Source organism: Rhinoraja longicauda, chromosome 8 (genome assembly GCF_053455715.1).
Source record: "Rhinoraja longicauda isolate Sanriku21f chromosome 8, sRhiLon1.1, whole genome shotgun sequence".
NCBI classification, from domain to species: Eukaryota; Metazoa; Chordata; class Chondrichthyes; order Rajiformes; family Arhynchobatidae; genus Rhinoraja; species Rhinoraja longicauda.
The window spans coordinates 50,839,463-50,859,607 of record NC_135960.1 but is presented as its reverse complement, the minus strand read 5'-3'; the positions used below and the strand labels follow the sequence as shown (position 1 = coordinate 50,859,607).

At 41.0% G+C, this 20,145-nt stretch overlaps 2 protein-coding genes across 5 annotated transcripts in view; one reads left to right on the top strand and one right to left on the bottom strand.

The window, feature by feature from the left end:
• Positions 1-676: 676 nt before the first annotated feature.
• Positions 677-19,908, top strand: klhl41a (kelch-like family member 41a). The gene is made up of 7 exons (XM_078403944.1): positions 677-834; positions 6,296-7,538; positions 8,516-8,673; positions 9,345-9,452; positions 9,877-10,062; positions 13,650-13,796; positions 17,215-19,908. Exons 2-7 carry the CDS (start codon positions 6,414-6,416, stop codon positions 17,324-17,326), a joined length of 1,836 nt encoding a protein of 611 aa, XP_078260070.1. The 5' UTR covers positions 677-834; positions 6,296-6,413; the 3' UTR covers positions 17,327-19,908.
• Positions 17,273-20,145, bottom strand: part of fastkd1 (FAST kinase domains 1) — a 29,531-nt gene continuing 26,658 nt past the window's right edge. For all 4 annotated transcript variants that reach the window (XM_078403934.1, XM_078403937.1, XM_078403936.1 and 1 more), the window contains one exon: positions 17,273-18,580. In XM_078403934.1, the coding sequence (XP_078260060.1) occupies positions 18,494-18,580 (87 nt within the window). In that variant the 3' untranslated portion in view covers positions 17,273-18,493. The remainder of the gene's footprint in view (positions 18,581-20,145) is intronic.

Below are 20,145 nucleotides of genomic sequence, written 5' to 3'. Positions count from 1 at the left end.
ATTCAATAAAAGATGTTATCTCCGAGGAACACTATAATACTGAAAAGTGGCAAAAGATGGTGACTTGCTGGAGCAATTTAATACATTTCTAGATATTATCATATCATATCATATATCTACAGCCGGAAACAGGCCTTTTCGGCCCTCCAAGTCCGTGCCGCCCAGTGATCCCCGTACATTAACACTATCCTACACCCACTAGGGACAATTTTTTTTTTTTTTTTTTTTTTACATTTACCCAGCCAATTAACCTACATACCTGTACGTCTTTGGAGTGTGGGAGGAAACCGAAGATCTCGGAGAAAACCCACGCAGGTCACGGGGAGAACGTACAAACTCCTTACAGTGCAGCACCCGTAGTCAGGATCGAACCTGTGTCTCCGGCGCTGCATTCGCTGTAAAGCAGCAACTCTACCGCTGCGCTACCGTGCCGCCCTGAGTTTTAAAGAAAATAATTAAAAATTAAAAATCCTGACCAATACAAAAGTCCTTTGTGGGAACGGAATGATAATAGAAGGAACATTTTATATAGTTCAGGCAGTAGTTGAGGAAAAAAAAGTATTTTAAAAAGAAACTGTTTATGATTATGATTGGTCTCGAACTTAGAGTTACAAACATGATTTATTAAAGGCGAGGATATTGCATTAATGATTGTTAACTCTTTCTTACTAGGTGATTGTCCTGCAACCTTGGCTAAATATCATTCTTTACTCTCTGAATGATTGGTAAATTCTGCATTCTCATCACTTCCTGAAGAGAATTGTGCAGGTGCAGGGAATGGTTTGGGATCTAAACTTGCTCTCTCGGATTGTGATCTTGATTTGGGAACATAAGGTAATGGAAACATGTAAAGACATGGGATAGGATATAGAATTAGAAAATGCTGAAAACAGCACATTGAGCAGTGTCTACGGAAAGAGAGATTGAGTTGATTTTTCAGATCAAAGATTCTTCTTTAGAATTAGGAGACTGATCAGGCAAGATCAGAAGGGAAAATCAGAAAGCATGGTGAGATGGTAGCTGGAGAGTCAGACTGAAGTGATGAGTTAAGTGATCATGGCTGATTGAGAATGATCAGCCATGATCACATTGAATGGCGGTGCTGGCTCGATTGGCCGAATGGCCTCCTCCTGCACCTATTGTCTATTGTCTTTTGAAGGGAGAGATGGGATCAGAGGAAATCAAAGGGTGGAACCCAAGGGCTATTGACATTTTCAATTTCTGAAGGGGTGAGGGTTTGTAGGTTAATTGGCCTCTGTACATTATCCCTTGTGTATAGGGAATGGATGCGAAAGTGGGATAACATGGAACTTGTGTGAACGGTTGATCAATGGTTTGCGTGGATACAGTCTGTTTCCATGCTGTATCTCCAAACTAAGGGATTTTTTTGTCTTTTGTCGTACCTAATGCAGTGAAGGATGAATTGGAACTGCGGCCCACCATAGCTGTGAAATAAAGTTGGTTTTGCAGAGAACATCCAAGAGCCTGCGCGTGTTGAAGCATGGCACTGCGTGGATCTAGGATCACATTGACCTTGAGGAAGGCAGATTAATATGAACATACCCATGATCCAGGATAGATCCAAATCTTGAAGAGTGGAGTTTCAGTATGAATACGCGAGGGATGAGCTGCAGCAGGAGACATTTGCTAAGAACAGAGGCAACTATGAAAGTGAATTTTAGTCAATTCTGTCATCTTTGATAAGGCAATCACGGAGTATAAACAAGGCAACAAAAAAAAGTGGAAATCCTGGCAGAAAGCTCACCAATGTGGGTTATGAGTCAGGGAGGAAATAGGATAGGGTGGGGGGGAGAGAAACACCTGGTTCATATAACTACTCAAGAAACATTTGTAAATTTGCAGTGGGCAGCAATTTTGAGCTTTCAGAAAGGCCTCGTTGTGAAAATTAGTAATGACAGATGTAATTTAGAAAAGAGTATAGTGAATTCTGATATATTGATGACTGGAAGTAGATGTGGTGGAGGCTCTCAGGGAATGATTGAAACTGGAACATAGAACATAGAAAAATAGGTGCAGGAGTAGGCCTTTCAGCCCTTCGAGCCAGCACCGCTATTCAATATGATCATGGCTGATCATCCAAAATCAGTACCCCGTTCCTGTTTTTCCCCCATATCCCTTGATTCCTTTAGCCCAAAGAGCTAAATCTAACTCTCATGGAAAACATCCAGTGAATTGGCTTCCGCTGCCTTCTGTGGCAGAGAATTACACAGATTCACAACTCTGGGTGAAGAAGTTTTTCCTCATCTCAGTCCTAAATGGCCTATCCCTTATTCTCAAACTGTGACCCCTGGTTCTGGACTCTCCCAACATTGGGAGCATTTTTCCTGCATCTAGCCTGTCCAATCCTTTAAGAATTTTATATGTTTCTATCTATAAAATCCCCTTTCATCCTAAATTCCAGTGAACACAAGCCCGGTCGACCCATTCTTTCATGTCAGTCCTGCCATCCGGGGACCAAAATTGCCCACAATACTTCAGATGCGGTCTCACCAGGGCCCTGTACAACTGCAGTAGGACCTCCTTGCTCCTAAACTCAAATCCTCGCAATGAAGGCCAACATGCCATAAGCTTTCTTCATTGCGTGCTGTACCTGCATGCTTACTTTGTGACTGATGTACAAGCACACCCAGGTCTCGTTGCATCTCCCCTTTTCCTAACCTGACACCATTCAGATAATAATCTGCCTTCTTGTTCTTGCCACCAAAGTGGATAACCTCAAACCAATTCACATTATACTGCCATCTGCCATGCATCTGCCCACTCCCCCAACCTATCCAAGTCATCCTGCAGCCTCATAGTATTCTCATCGCAGCCCACACTGCTACCCAGCTTTGTGTCAGCCTCAAACTTGGAGATTTAATTCCATCATCTAAAACGTTAATATATATTGTAAATAACTGGGGTCCCAGCACTGAGCTTTGCGGCACCCCATTAGTCACTGCCTGCCATTCTGAAAAGGACCCGTTAACTCCTACTCTTTGCTTCCTGTCTGCCAACCAGTTCTCTATTCATGTCAATACCCTTCCCCCAATATCATGTGCTCTAATTTGCACACTAATATCTTATGTGGGACCTTGTTAAAGGCTTTTTGAAAGTTCAGATACACCACATCCACTAGCTCTCACTTTATCCATTCTACTTGTTATATCCTCAAAAATTCCAGACATGATTTCCTCTTCATAAATCCATGCTGACTTTGACCGATCCTGTTACTGCTTTCCAATTGCGCTGCTTTAACATCTTTAACAATCGACTCAAGCATCTTCCCCACTTCTGATGTAAAGCTAACTGGTCTATAATTCCCTGTTTTCTCTCCTTTCTTAAAAAGTGGGGTTACATTGGCTACCTTCCAGTCCACAGGAACTGATCCAGAGTCGAGAGAACATTGGAAAATGTTCACCAATGCATCCACGATTTCTAGGGCCACCTCCTTGAGCACTCTGGGATGCAGACCACCAGGCCCGGGGGATTTATCTGCTTTCAGTCCCAACTTTCCTGACTAATGTGGATTCCCTTCAGTTCCTCCCTCCCACCAGATCCTCGGTCCCTTGGATTTCTGGGGGATTGTGTTTTCCTTAGTGAAGACAGAACCAAAGTACTCGTTTAACTGTTCTGCCATTTCTTTGTTTCTCATTATAAATTCACCTGTCTTTGATTGTAAGGGATCTACATTTGTCTTCACTAATCTTTTCCTTTTTACATATCTAAAGAAGCTTTGAGTCAGTTTTTATATTCCCCGCAAGCTTTCTTTCATGCTCTTCCCCCCCCCCTCTTAATTAACCCCTATGTCGTCCTCTGTTAAGTTCTAAATTTCTCCCAGTCCTCCAGTTTGCTGCTTCCTCTGGCCAATTTATATGCCTTTTCCTTGGATTTAATACTATCCTTGATTTCCCTCGTTAGCCACAGTTGAGTCGCCTTCACCATTTTTTTTTGGCCAGACAGGGATGAACACGTTTTGGAGTTCATCCATGCGGTCTTTAAATCTTTGCCATTGCATCTCCACCGTCAACCCTTTAAGTAACATTTGCCAGTCTATCCTAACCAATTCCCATCTCATACCTTCAAAGAGATCTGGGACTAAGAGGTGAGACTCGGCTGGTTGATAGACCCAGTGCTCCATTTGTCTCAAACGAGTTTAGTTTATCTTGTTTATCTTGGCATTATCTTAGGCACATCGTGAGCTGAGGGGCCTGTTCCTGTGCTGGACTTTTCTATGTTCAAAACCTTTCTCAATTTTCATTGTCAGATCTCACTGTCCTCATTTACGTCTCTGGTAATTTTGCTTTCATTTCTTGCTCTCTCATTTGCATCTCATTTGTAGCCTCAATTTCTCCTTCCTTTCCTTCGCATTCATCGGTCTGGAAGCCACAAAACTTACCAGTGAACAAGCTAATGAATTTGTAAATAGGGGGGGGGGGGGAGGGAGGGAGGTGCTGGCTAGAAAGTACTCAGGTGGGCTAGAAAGCCATTGGATGGAATAGATAAAATGAACAAGTAGCATTGACATTTTTTGAAAACACAATGCTGGAAACACGCAGCAGGTCAGGCAGCATCTGGGGGAAGAGAAACAGAAAAATGTTCAGGTGGGAGACCCTTCACCGGAATGGTAGATATGTGGATCAGCAGGCAGACTGGTTGGGTGGACTGAAAGCAACAAATTGAAAAATACATTGGTGTATTGGGAAACCATCAAGGTGCTGAAGCTGCGCAAAGGGGCGGCATGTAAACCAAGATTCAGGTATATGCCACATGCTGCTGACTGTAATCAAGATTGTAGTAATCAAATACGGGATAAATCGAAAGGAAACTCCCAATAGTCTTGCAGGAAATTTTGAGGGGCACAGATAGGGTAGACACGGTCAGCACCTACTTCCCAGGGTGGAAATGACCAAGACTAAGAGGGCTTAGCTTTAAGGTAAACAAACTTAAAAGGAGTTGTGTGAAGCAAGTTTCTTACAGAGAGAGTGGTAGGATATAGATCATAGGCAGGACAGGGAGAGTTAAGTTTGGCTTCGCATCGTGTTCGGCACGGACATTGTGGGCCGAATGTCCTGTTCATGCCCTGTACCGTTCTATGTTCTGGGTAAATGTCAAAGTTTTAAAAAAACACGAATGGACTAAAGCACTGATGGAAAGTGGGTGAGGGTGATCAGATGTCTTGAGAGCAGCCGAGGATGAAATACCACACATGCCATTCCCTGCGCAGTGATATACTCTCAAAATATATATCGGAAAATAACTGCAGATGCTGGTACGAAAGTATGCTGGAGTAACTCAGCAGGTCAGGCAGCATCTCTGGAGATTAGGAATGTGTGACGTTTCGGGTCGAGACTCTTCTTCAGACTGATGTTATATATTTGAGAAAGTAAATTTCGTGGAATCTTAGTCCATGCAGTACGGGTACTTGAAAGACCCAATCAAGACATCTTTCATTCCTAATTTATCGAGTTGAAAAATAAAACAAAAATGGTTGTTGGTTCAGTTTGTGTGCATTGCATTCTTAGTAGTTTGGTTGTCTATAAAGTATAGGTAGTTGTGACACTACATTCACAAAATGTTAGGGATATTAGCAAACTTGTGATGTGGGAGATGAGTCACCTTTTTCTAAGGTAGCAGGACAGTGAGACGAATGTTAAGTGGACTCATGAGTAAGGTTGATAAACTTTCTAAACCTAAAAATGGACATGAGCTGATGTGACCACGACTTTCAGCTGTTCGGCAGCTGACCTTGTGAGTTGCTTGGAAACGTTTTTATTTCACAATATTTAAATGTGTCGGACTTCTAAACCTGTGGATTAACAATTGGAAAACAAATTTGTAACTATGATCACAAAGCGTCTTGACAACATGAGAAGCTCCAGATTGCATTCCGTTCCGCTGCCGCCTTAACGCAAGTCTTAATTAGTTTACTAAAATAATGTGACTACAATTTGTATTTTAAAATCGTCCCTGAAAGGTCCTAGACTTTCGTCAATACTGGAAAAGCATTTATGAGTAGTCAGTAGCAGCTGTATGGATGTGACATGTGCTTTAAAGTTAGCATGAAGGAGATGGTAGAAGGATTGCTCGATATTCGTGGCCCTGCTACAATATTATAAGCATTCTAAATTTAAATCCCTTAGTAATCGTTCCTTTGGTTATTGTCCACATGTCCTGTTTTACTTCTAAGCTCATCACAGTTGTCTCTTTCCGTCTGCGACAGCTGCCAGAATGATTTTTTTTTGCAGGTCGGTTAACCTGCATTCCAACATGTGCAGTTTTTTTCTATAATTAGCTGGAAGAGTTAAATTACAAGCGCTTCAAGTGCAGCGAGCCACCGCCATCTCACACCCTTTTTCAGCCAAGTCGAGTCCGGCAAACAGCGGCCTTCTTCGCCTCCAAATCCAGTTGCAATGGACGTTCAACGGGACATGAAAGAAGAGTCGCGTCTCTATCAAACTACCCTTCTTCAAGACGGACTGAAGAAACTTTTGGACGAGAACAAGTTTGTGGATTGCGCGCTGCAGGTTGGCAGTAAGAGCTTCCCTTGCCATCGGCTGATCCTGGCAGCCTGCAGCCCTTACTTTCGTGAGTATTTCTTCGCAGAAGAAAACGAGAAGAAGAGGGAGGTAGTCCTGGAAGACGCTGACGAGAATGTGGTGTCAATGATCCTTCAGTATCTGTATTCCTCGGAGATAGAACTGACCGATGAAAACGTGCAGAACATCCTGGCTGTGTCCAGCCGCTTTCAGATCCCCTCCGTCTTCACACTGTGTGTCACCTATCTTCAGGAAAAGTTGACTATCAGCAACTGCCTGGCCATCTTCAGGCTGGGTCTTCTCCTGGACTGTCCACGCCTTGCTATCGCCGCCCGCGAATACGCCTCGGACCGATTTGAACAAATCTCCAAAGGCGAAGACTTCATCGAACTTGCTGCCCATGAGCTGATCGGCTTGATTGCGAGCGACGCTTTGAACGTAGAGAAGGAAGAGCTTGTGTTTGAGGCTGTCATGAGATGGGTACGGACTGACAAAGAGAACAAGGCCAAAGATTTGGTGGAAATATTTGACTATATCCGTTTTCGCCTTATGCCTGAGAAATATATCAAAGACCATGTAGAGAAAAATGACATTGTAAAGTCTAATCCAGAGTTGCTGAAGAAAGTTCAGACCATTAAAGATGCGTTTGCTGGGAAGCTTCCTGAGCTCACTAAAGGAGGAGACAAAGGCGCAAAGAAAGGAGAGAATGCTGAAGACGTGGTGAATGGTGATGTTGGCGATGAAGATCTTCTCCCTGGTTTCCTGAATGACATTCCGCGACATGGCATGTTCGTCAAGGAAATGATCATGTTCATCAACGATACAATGACTGTGGCCTATGATCCAACTCTAAATGAATGCTTTCTGGCGGCAGTCAACAATATGATTCCCAGAAATCACGTTAGCTTGGTTACAAAGAGAAACCAGGTTTTTGCTATTGGTGGCCTGTACGTGGATGAAGAAGTGAAAGAACATCCCTGCCAATGCTATGTTTTCCAGGTATACTTTAATCTATTCAGTTTCAAAGTTAGTATTTTCACTGTCCTATATAAGTATATCTATATGAACATATAAGGGTGTATGAGTATTTTTGTATTAATATCTGACTTATTATACGGGTGGGTGACTATATTTGTATTTATATTTTGTATGTAAATGGTCGGGTATATGTATATATATGATTGGCCTAATGTATGTATATATATCAGATGTAGTTAATATAGACATTATTGTGTAAATAGGTATATTCATATGATTGTAGGGGTGAGTGAGTATATATGTAGTTATATATGTATTTTAGGTATTAGTTATTATAGATAATACGATAAATATTGATTAGGGGATGGGGGTAGGATTAAATAAGTTCACACTTCTTCCTACTCCTTTTTGCACATGTAAAGACGTTAAGTAATGGATGAAATTCTTTGTATTTCTTATGTTTTTTTGTTTATTTTGTTTTTTAATTGATGTCTTTTAACATGTACGAAATAAAATGATAGAAAAGAAAAAAAAGAAAAGTGTATAGTTGAAACGTAGGCGCAAAGTGCTGGATTATCACAGCGAGTCAGGCAGCACCACAGGAGAAATGGTCTGAAGAAAGGACCCCACCCGATATGTCATCTAACCATGTTCTCCAGAGATGCTGCCTGATCCTCGTGAGTTATTCCAGCACTGAGTCCTTTTTTTTGTAAACCAGCCTCTGCAGTTCTTTGTTTCTATACTTGAAACAATCATTTCTGTAAATATTGCTGGAAGTTTGTAAATTTAAAATTATTTCCCAAACCATTGCAAAACTGCTCAAATGAATTCATTTGTGTAAAAGGGTAGACATTGTTATTATCAAGAGGTTCAGCACAAAGTAAAATTAGTGAAATAAATTGCTGCTCCTCCTTTTATTACTCAATCAAAAATGCATTTTGGTTTAATTAAAACCATAAGGCAGTGAGTTAAAATTAATTTTAATTGTTGCTCACTAGTTTGACAGCATTGCTGGTACATGGAATGGTTTACCACCGCTACCATCACCCAGATGCCTCTTCGGGTTAGGAGAAACCGAGAATTTCCTTTACGTGATAGGTGGCAAGGATCTTCAAAATGAACAGTCGCTGGATTCAACGATGTGCTATGACATGGCGTAAGTTTAAATTGATTCTATTTTAGTTTAGCTTTAGGTTTAAGTTAAATATTGTCATATGTACCGAGGTGTAGGGAAAAGTTCTGTTTTGCGTGCTATCCAATCAGATCAGATACTATTAATAAATACAATCATCTGCCAACCAGCTGTGCTCCAAGGAGAAAAGCCCCAGACTATCCAACCTCTACATATAACTCAAGCTGTCCAGTCCCAGTAACATGCCTGTGAATCTTTTCTGCACCCTTTCCAGCTTAATGATATCCTTCCTATAGCTGGATGACTAGAACTGGACACGACATTCCAAGTATGATCTCACCATCAACTTGTACAGTTGCAAGATGGCATCCCAACTCCTGTACTCAAATGTCCTGACTGATGAAGGCAAGCATGCCAAAAGCCTTCTTCAAACCCCAGCCACCTTGTGTTATCACTTACAGTGCACTATGTATCTCTCTGTCTCTGCAAGCCATTCCTTGGCTTGCCTTAACAAAATGCAACACCTTGCAATTATATTTATTGTCAAACTATAAAAACAGGCTTTTCTCTACCTCTTTCGTATACTTTTAAACAAATCAGAATTTTAAATGACAGTCATGATATTTAAATCTGATAAAACATATCTCAACAGTATTGTGATAATTTCATTTTAATGTAAGTTATTATTTTTTCAGCAACCTAAAATGGACTCAATCCAAAGCATTTCCTCTGAAGATTTATGGTCACTTTGTGGTTTCACATAATGGACTGATCTACGTTATTGGTGGGAAGACTGATGACGCGTAAGTTTTGTGCAGATTGACCATATTAGTCACGAGTGTTTTATTGTCATATGTCCCAAACAGAACCAATGAAATTCTTACTTGCAGCAGCACAACAGAATATGTAAACATAGTACCCTGTAAATAATATAATAAATTTTAAAAAAAGATTGTGTGTGTGTGTATATATATATATATATGCGCACACACACACACACAAATTTCAAAAATACAAAACCAATGCCCCAAGCCCCTGTAGTTCAGAGCATATTTGGAGGTTGTAGTATTTAATAGTCTGATGGCTGTCGAGAAGAAGCTGTTCCTAAACCTGGATGTTAAGTTTTCAGGCTGCTATATCTTCCTCCCGATGGCAGGAGTGAAATGAGTATGGATTCCCTTCGCATCAGCACTATTGATCATTTTAATATTTCTAATCTACCCACAGTAAATGTGTCAACAAATTATTTGTCTACAACCCTAAAAAATCTGAGTGGAGGGAGCTGGCAGCCATGAGCAAAGCCCGAGCTATGTTTGGAGCTGCAGTGCATCAAAGCAAAATCTGGGTTGTTGGAGGGGTGACGGAAGAAGGCTTGACTGCTGCCGCTGAAGCCTACGACATTGTGAACAACAAGTGAGTGAAATAACATGCTTTTTCTGTTTAGCCAGCAAAGGAGCTGTCTGAAAGGTGATCTTATAAATGAATTTAAACTACTGAAATGTTAAACTATGACAGATGGACAAGAGAACAAGGGGAAAAAAACAAATCAACGATGCATTTAATTTGAGGTCCATAAGTTCACATTCATATATGTGTGAATATAATCAAAGTGATGCTCAATAAAATAGTTTCCAGAAAGGTGAGAAAACTATGTATACATATACATTGATGAGCCAAAACATTATGACCACCTGTCTAATATGCTGTACGGCCCTCCGTGTGCCGCCAAAACAGCGCCGACCCGCCAAGGCATGGTCTATACAAGACCCCTGAAGGTGTCCTGTGGTATCTGGCACCAAAACATTAGCAGCAGATCCTTCAAGTCCTGTAAGTTGCGAGGTGGAGCCGCCGTGAATCGGACTTGACGATCCAGCACGTCCCACAGATGCTCAATCGGATTAAGATCTGAAGAATTTGGAGGCTAGGACACCGTGAACACTTCATCATGTTCCGCAAACCATTCCCGAACAATGTGTGCAGTGTGGCAAGGAATACCATTGCCATGAAGGGGTGTACCTGGTCTGCAACGATGTTTAGGTAGGTGACACGTATCTGGTGCGGCTCGGCCGCTGGACTTAACATCGCCCGGTGCGGCTTGGCCGCGGGGCCTTCCATCGCCCGGTGCTGCTCGGCCGCGGGGCCTAACATCGCCTGGCGCGGCTCGGCCGCGGGACTTAGCTGCGCACGGCTCGGTCGCGGGGCCTTCCATCGCCCGGTTTGGCCGCGAGACGTTTCAGCGCCCGGTGCGACTCGGCCGCGGGGACTTCCATCCCCTTGCGGGGACTGTGCGGGTCGGTCGGGGACGAGCTGTCTGTCCGTGGGCGTGGGGAAGAGAGTGGAAGTTTTGTTGCCTCCATCACAGTGAGGGGGTGTTTGGAGTCACTGTGATGGACGTTTGTGTTGGGGTCGTGTGTCTTGTGTTCTTTTTTGTGTGTGACTGCTATGTAGTTTCGTTCGGTACCTTGGTACCGAATGACAAATAAAGCTCTGTTGAACTGTTGAAATTGATGTCCACATGAATGGCCGGACCCAGGGTTTCCCAGCAGAACATTGCCCAGAGTATCACACTCCCTCCACCGGTTTGTCGTCTTCCCACAATGCATCCTGGTGCCATCACTTCCCCAAGTAAACGGCGCGCACGTACACGGCCATCCATGTGATCTAAAAGAAAACGGGACTCATGGGACCAGGGGACTTTCTTCCCATGCTACAAGATCCAGTTCCGATGCTCTCGTGCCCAATGTAGGCGCTTTCGCCGGTGGACAGAGGTCATCATGGGCACTCTGACCAGTCTGCGGCTAAGCACCCCCATACGCAGCAGGGTGCGATGCACTGTGTATTGTGATACATTCCTCCAGTGACCACCATTAAAATTTTCTGTGACATGCCACAGTAGACCTACTGTCGGTTTGGACCAGACGGGATAGTCTTCGTTGCCCTCTTGCATCGATGAGCCTTGGGCGCCCAACACCCTGTGGTTTGTCCCTCCTCGGACCACAGTCAGTTGGTACTCACCACTGCTAACCGGGAGCACCCCACAAGCCTTGCCGTTTCAGAGGTGCTCTGACCCAGTCAACTGGCCATAACAATTTGGCCGTTGTCAAAGTCGTCAGGTCTTTACTCCTGCCCGTTTCTCCTGCATCCAACACATCAACTTCAAGAACTGACTGTTCACTTGCTGCCTAATATATCCCACCCCTTGACAGGTGCCATTGTAACAAGATAATCAATGTTATTCACTTCACCTGTCAGTGGTCATAATGTTTTGGCTCATTGGTGTATATTTTGGAAATAATTGTGTACTGCAATGGCAAGACCATAGCTTTGTTTTGAAGATGACGGCAATTATCCTGTGAATTTATTTTTTATATAAGATTTAGTAAATAGTAGGATAACAATAAGAAGATAGTCAGGATTAGGGTTATGAAATAACAGATTTAAGAGAGTGGAGATGAAATACTGGGCCAAATTGAGGAAAGGTGAAAGATAGCATCACGTAAAAAGGCCAGATCAACTTTCATCTGACCAGGCTGCAACCACTGTAAGGCCCTACACGTATCTACTCAGTATCCGTAGCTATGCTCTTACTCTCCCTTCCCCCAGTTGCAACAGAGACAGAGTCCCCCTAGTCCTCACCTTTCATCCCATCAGCCGTCACCTACAGCACATAATCCTCCGACCACCTTCATTTTCACCACCTCCAACTGGATCCCACTAGTCACATCTTTCCATCTCCATCCCTTTCCGATTTCCGTAGACTGTTCCCTCTGCAACTCACTGTTTAACATCCCTTCCCACCCACATCACCCCCTCCCCAGGTACTTTCCTCTGCAACTGCAGGAGATGCAACACCTGTCCCTATACCTCCTCCTTCATCTCTGTCCAGGGACCCCAACAGTCCTTTCAGGTGAGACAGAGGTTCACTTGCACCTCCTCCAACCTCATCTACTGTATCCACTGTTCTAGGAGTAGACTTCTATGTATCAGCGAGAGTAAGCGCAGGCTGGGCGATTGTTTCGCTGAACACTTTCGCTCAGTCCGCCTTGGCCTATGCGATCTCCCGGTTGCCGAACACTTTAATTCCCCCTCTCATTCCCACGCTGAACTTTCTGTCCTGGGTCCCCTCCACTGGAGTGAGGCCAAATGCAAATTGGAGGAACAGCACCCCTAATTTTGCCTTGATGGCTTACCTTGGCAAGTATGAATATTGATATCTCTAACTTCAAGTAATCCTTGCACTCCCTCTCTCTCCATCCCTTCCCCACCCTAGTTGTCCTTCTAGTTTCACTTTCATCCTGCTTAGTTTCATTTGTTATCATATTCTCCACAACCAACAATAGACCATCGTGAGCTCCACCTTTGCTTACCCCAGCACTTTGTGTCTATCTTTGGAATAAACCAGCATCTGTAGTTCTTTGTTACTAGAATAATGTTTAGTTTTGGTAGATTAATTAATAGTATTATTTTTATAGTGTTTAGAATTTTTTTTTTAAATTGTATTTACAATTTAAGTTCGCACAGACCTTTTAATGTAAATGTATGTACTCCTAAATCTGTCAAAAATGGACACATTTTATGAGACATTAGTATAGTGAATTTATCTAATGTATTATCACAGCCGTGTCAATACTAAATGCTAAGCTCCTGTGCTGCCATAGGTTTTCAATGACAATGCATCAAACACATGAAAAAGCTGAACAAAACAGACAGCTGGCCAAACCTTACTTAAAGGCTATGCATTCAAATACAAACAGTTTCAAATTTCAAAAGTTTTACTGGCAGTATCAATTTAATGGGAATAAAATTAAAGGATCAAGTAAAATTCTTTACCAAAAACTATGTTGCCTCCATTATAGATACTTGCAGATGAATGCCGTTGGAAATTTTATTTTGAATTATTAAGAATAAGCCAAGAACAATAGAACCATCTACAGAAAGTAATTATATTGATTTACTCAATTACTATTGAAGCATACAATATTCTTGTTTGACCATTGCAGATGGGAAACATTTCCTGAATTTCCACAAGAGAGAAGCTCGATAAACATCATTGATATGGCCGGATCACTCTATGCCATTGGCGGCTTTGCTATGATTGAACAAGAAAATAAAGAATATGCTCCTTCAGAATTCACTGATGTGTGGAAGTAAGTCAACATCATAGAATGCCAGTTGGCCTTGCATTTGTTTGGTCAAATTTAGTCTGAGAAATATTGCAAGTTAATGCTGAGGTGAAGTTGCACATCAGTTCTCAAAATGCATTTATTTTAAAGATTAAATAGAAACTAAATGTTGATACAGAAAAACAATTGTTCAGGAACTCAAATTTCATCATAAATTCAGGTCAAGATTAGAAATGAAGCATTTAGGAAATAACTAACTTTGTTTCTCGTGACTTACGAATGAACGAACCATATTTTATTTTTTGGATCCCTTTTTTAAGAGTTAATTTAATGCCAGTGTAATGTTAGTAATACATTATGTGTTCTTAAAACTAAAAATTGTCCCACTAATTTTCTCAATCTACATTCTGCTTTCCATTCCCTGGTGAGTAGAAATTACTGCTACAACATTGCCTCACCATTGACTGAAAATTTGATTGCATATTGCTGCTTCTTTTCAACATTTTGAAATATAAATTCAATTGTTCTTTTCCAGAATTAAAAAAAAAGAGCAATATTTGCAGCCTATTCAGCATCAGTAAATTTGACCGAGCCTTTCTGATTGTTAGCTGCCCTTTTGGTCCGCAGGTACAACCGCCTTACTAAAACCCCTATCTATGCTGCGCTCTGCATCCCGAACGATCCTGAGAGCAACCAGCTCCAGTTCCCTCACTTTCTTCCCTACAGCACTCAGGGCTTTCACTCCTGGAGACTAACAGCTGAGTTTCAGATCTGCAGCACTTCTCCTCCTTTCAGTGCCGCAGTCTCTGCTGTCCTTGCCTTTAGCCCCAAACGCACTATTTTACTTTCAAATGACTCTCACTTGTGGAATATAGGCTTACCTGCAAAATGCTGTGCCTGTTCTAGTTTTGTCAGGTTCTTTCTTACAAAATTGAAATTAGCCTTTCCCCAATCCAGGACATTTTTATTCCTTTACCTAACAAAGTTGAATCTTTAGAGTTATAATCACTATCTCCAATTGTCTCCCACCAATACCTCTGCTTGGTGACATTCCTGAAGATTAACTCCAGTATGGCTCAAAAACATCTCCATAAGTGGATGTACTTCAAAGATTCCACCACCGCTTAGCCTTTCACACTCGGTGGGAAGTTGAAATTCTCAAATATTATAATTCTATTACTTTTACATCTTTATGCTTTGCCTTTTCTGATGTGTCTTGTTATACCCATGTCTGCTGTGCTCACTGGATGGTCTTAGTTTTCCTTCTATATTCACGGCATCTCCCTACCTCAAATGCACACCTGCTTCGAGTCCCATTTTCATACCAAATAAGTTTAATTCTTCCTTAGTAGCACAAGCAAACCTCCTTTGTAAGGATAGACACAAAATCCTGGAGTAACAGAGGGTCAGACAGTATCTCTGTTTCGGGTCTCAACCTGAAACGTCACCTCTCCATGTTCTCCAGAGATGCTCCCTGACCCGTTGAGTTACTCAACCATTTTGTTTTTATCGTGGGTATAAACCAGCATCTGCAGTTCCTTTTTATTATTCCTTGGCAAGATTGGATCCATTCCAGTTCAGGTGTAACCTGTTCAACTTGTACAAGTCTTGCCTTCCCCAACAATAGTATCAGTGATCCAGAAATCTAAAGCCCTTCCTCTTACACCGTATCTTTACCACACACTCATCCGACATATCCTTTTCCTCATTAACATGTGGCACCAAAAATAATCCAGAGATTACAATATTTGAGGACTTACGATTTCCCTCCCTACCACCAGTCTTGTATCCAGCCTCTCCTGCTCCCCTTGCACACTGCTAGTCTCCATTCCCCATCAACCATTTCCCTCACAATGTGTCAGCCTGTTACCGGTCTCCCACTAAACAATCTTCTGGCTTCTTTTCCTCCCCATTCATCTCATCTCCATTGAAAGTCTGCTTCCATTTCATCTCCATTTTCTTCAATTTTGTTCTCAAAAACTAATCTTGGGTAAGAAGTTTTATGGGGTGGGCTAAAATAATAAGATGGTCATTGATGTATGAGAATTTCTTGCATTTGTCTACCCATTCCATTCTTTCATCTATACCTTATACTCGATAATGATTTTAATCTTTTGAATGATTCCCTTAGAAAAAAATATTCAAGGCTTCAGGAAATTTGTAGTTTTTAAAATACAAAGCCTTTTCCATTGAAGTCCCGCTGCTATTATAACCCTAATCAAGTGACTTCATATAAAGTTAACGTCTTGGCTACTCTGTTTAAACCTAAAAATTTAGGTATGTAAATAATAATAATATAAATTAAAAAACATGTAAAATTTGATTATTTATATAAATAATGAGATGATATACAAATAATTCTCTCTGCAATGAAATATTCAAAATGGAATATAATGGTCTAATTGTGCCTTGCCCACTGTGAATAATAACATCGTGATTTTTTTTAGTTTTGTGCTCAACATTCCATTTCTTTTACATATGATGGATGTCAAGGGTAATTTCAACATTTCTTCATGTTGAGATTGAATGTACGTAAAGTCTAAAAATGAAAAAGAATTGGCCAATTATAATCAAAACAAAGAAATTGCACTAAAATTTAATTCCACTCCATGACACTGTGCTCACCTGTAGTTTTAGATTCAGTATTTTATAATCCTGCCAATTTATGAATTATAAGAAATAAATAGCCTTTCAACTAAAGCTGCAATATATCATTAAAAAATATCAATATATCATTAACAATGTTATTGTTTTAGGATTTCACCAGTGCACCAAATCTACCTTAAAGCTTTATCTGATTCTTTTTAATTCACAATTTCAGTAGTAACTGTTATAGTCACTTATCATATCTGTACACATCCATAGATTCAGCTTTAAAAAAGTGTAAAAGAATGAATTATATGATAATCATATCTAGAACTGGCAGGGAAAGGTTTAGAAAAGAGAGATCTGTTCAGGTCAATCCGTTCTTACTCTCCAGTCGATCTTGACTACTGAGCCAGGCAGGTGAGGTGGTCAGTTTCAGAGAGCAGGGGAGAAGGGAGAAATGCAGAATCAGAGGGTATTGGAATGAGTGTGGAAAAGCAAGTAGACAAGGGGGAATGGTGTGAGAGATCATGAAGCATGAAAGAGGGGGGGAGGATGTGAAGACATCAAACACTGTGCAGTAAGTTGTAACGGTACAAGGCTTATTGGCACCTGTGGCCTGAGAAAGAATTGCCAACACAATTAAAAATATGTTTTTTACTTGTGAGGATGGCTGCTCACTCCATTAACGATTAATGTTTGGTGACTGTTCATTTTGTACGTTAACAACAATTTAATGATAGTCTTGATGCAGCACGTGGTTTGTTAAATATGTTGCTAAAATGACAAGAATGGTCAAACAAAAATAGCTAAAGCCTCTGAACGTAAATATAATTCATTTGTATCCTTTATTTAGATTTGAAGATGAGAAGAAGGAATGGAGTGGCATGCTGAAGGAAATTAGTTATGGTGCAGGTGCCACCTGTCTTCCTGCTCGCCTCAACATGTTCAGACTTACCAAATTATAAATAGTTCCATGGTATCATCAATATTGCTGCTAAATAAAACACAAATGGTGTATGGTGCCAAATGGAATTTTACTTCACATATACAAAAAAATCTGTACCCAAAATTGACATACAAATCTCAAACTGCATTGTTGCTCAGTCCGAATGCAGTCAAGGATTTCAACATGATGTTATAAAGTGACACGGGAGTGCAGAGTACATGCACTCTGTAGAATCATACAGGTCCTCCTTTGGTTACAAATGCCTGACTAATGGGCAGCACATTCCTACAAACAAGCCTTGGGAGACAGGCAGTGTGGATTTGCTAGCTGCTGCTTAGCTGCAGGCACCTTCTGCCGGAGGGAACAGGGTGTTTCTATGTGCGCATGTCCACCACCTCCCACTGAAATTCAAAATCCACACCGAGCACTCGCTCGCTCGCATCTTCTTGCACCCGTTTCCTCTCCCGTCACAGCTGTTTCTCTGATCCTTTCCAACAGTGTTTCCATTCATTTCTCATTTACGGACAATTAAGATGACAAACAGTGCCCAAGAACGGAATCCTGTCGTAACCAGGGGAGGACCTGAACCAATATGTAAGATTTATTGGCAATGCTACACAAATTAGTTAAGTTGATTTAAAAATAAGACAAATATTTCCCATATTCTTAAAGTTCACATCATATCCTTTTAATTCCTCAAAACGTTTTATATTAAAAAAATAGCAAGTCATTAAAATTGTGTATCTCCTCAGAAGTTTTCTTTCGGTAACTGAATTTCCTTCTCAATGATTGTCACATTGAAAGAATAATAGTTTTCCAATACTGATTGTAAAAATTGCATTGATTCCGCCCCCATCCCAGACTTTAGCCAAAAGCATTCATCCTCCCAGCATCAGCACAAACATACATTATGTAATAGATATAGTCATTTCACCCACAATGTTACATATTCAATATGCCCAACTTCCAATCATGGACTACTTGCTACTAAGCATTATATTTATGAAATTACCCCCATTATTACTTTACAGTGTAAACTGATTTCAATAATTTGATAATTGAATGATAATGATCTGGTATTTAGAAATGGTTTAAAATATTAGAATACACTTGCATTATTAGGATAGCCAGTAGATTTACACGTGGATGTGGTATAAAAATATTTTCAAAATTTGATTTATGAAAATTATTCTGCAAATATCTTTTGCTTGAGGTATTCTATCCATGCATCCTTTGTTGACAATTCCATGGAATTCCATTCAAAATGAGGTATCTGTAAGGGTAATGCCAAGAAAGGCAAGATTTTAATATTTAACAGCAGAACAATTGACAAAAATATCGTCCAAATAAGATATTAGTTTATTTTTTTCCATTGACCCGTTGAGACATTTGTAAAGCTAGATTTGTCAGGTAACCTTATTTGCTTCAGAAATTATTCCTGTACAACTTTCAGACACATTGTGTGATTTAGTAAATTAAAATATTGATTTAAAGTCCTTGCTATAATTAATTGTTCATTCATGGTAGGTGTGTACTGCTCACAAGACAAGCATTTATTGTCTCATCTTAAATGTTTGTGATAAGTTGGTAATGTGCTGCCTCACAGTAGTGAAATACTTGAAGTACTGAAAGGTAGAAAGTTCCAGGAAGATGATGAAATGACTGGAGGAATGGCACTATATATCCAATTTGAAAAACTGTGTGACCTGGATGGAGATTTGGCAGAGTAGCTTAGCGCCAGAGACCCAGGTTTAATCCTGACTATGGGTGCCGTCGTACAGAGTTAGTACATTCTCCCTGTAACCGCATGGGTTTTCGTTGGGTGCTCCGATTCTTCCTACATTACAAAGATGTGCAGGTTTGTAGATTAACTGGCTTCTGTAAATTGCCCTGGCGTGTAGGATGTGAAAGTGGAATAACAAAGAACTAGTGTACAGGTGATCATTGATCGACATGGATTCAGTGGGCCGAAGGGCCTTTTTTTACACGCAGGATCTCAAACTAAAATTGAAGTTGGTGCCATTTAATTTATCACTTAGCAATGGGATACAACTCTTTGCTATCACTTTTCTCAGATCTGAGGAAAGCAATTACTTTTGATAATTTATTCCTATTATTTGATTTCAGTGCACTCACTTTAAATTGAGATGGGCATATGTGGAATCCAGGCATTAGAGAATCCTGGATAATGGAGAGTAGAAAGGCAGCGGAAGTTTCCTCTTATGTTCATGTTCCACTCACCCAGAAATTCTGTGGGAAATCTTGCCCACAGAATTATCCTGATACAACTTAATTTCACAGTCCTCACAAAGACACTAACATACAAATGAATAACTTTGCATAATCAGACAGAAGTAATAATCATGAACATAGACACAAAAAGCTGGAGTAACTCAGTGGCTCAAGCAGCATCTCTGGAGAGAAGGAATAGGTGACGTTTCAGGTCGAGATCCTTCTTCAGTCTGCTGCCTGACCCGCTGAATTAGACAATAGGTGCAGGAGGCCGCCATTCGGCCCTTCGAGCCAGCACCGCCATTCAATGTGATCATGGCTGATCATTCTCAGTACCCCGTTCCTGCCTTCTCCCCATACCCCCTGACTCCGCTATCCTTAAGAGCTCTATCTAGCTCTCTCTTGAATGCATTCAGAGAATTGGCCTCCACTGCCTTCTGAGGCAGAGAATTCCACAGATTCACAACTCTGACTGAAAAAGTTTTTCCTCATCTCAGTTCTAAATGGCCTACCCCTTATTCTTAAACTGTGGCCCCTTGTTCTGGACTCCCCCAACATTGGGAACATGTTTCCTGCCTCTAATGTGTCCAACCCCTTAATAATCTT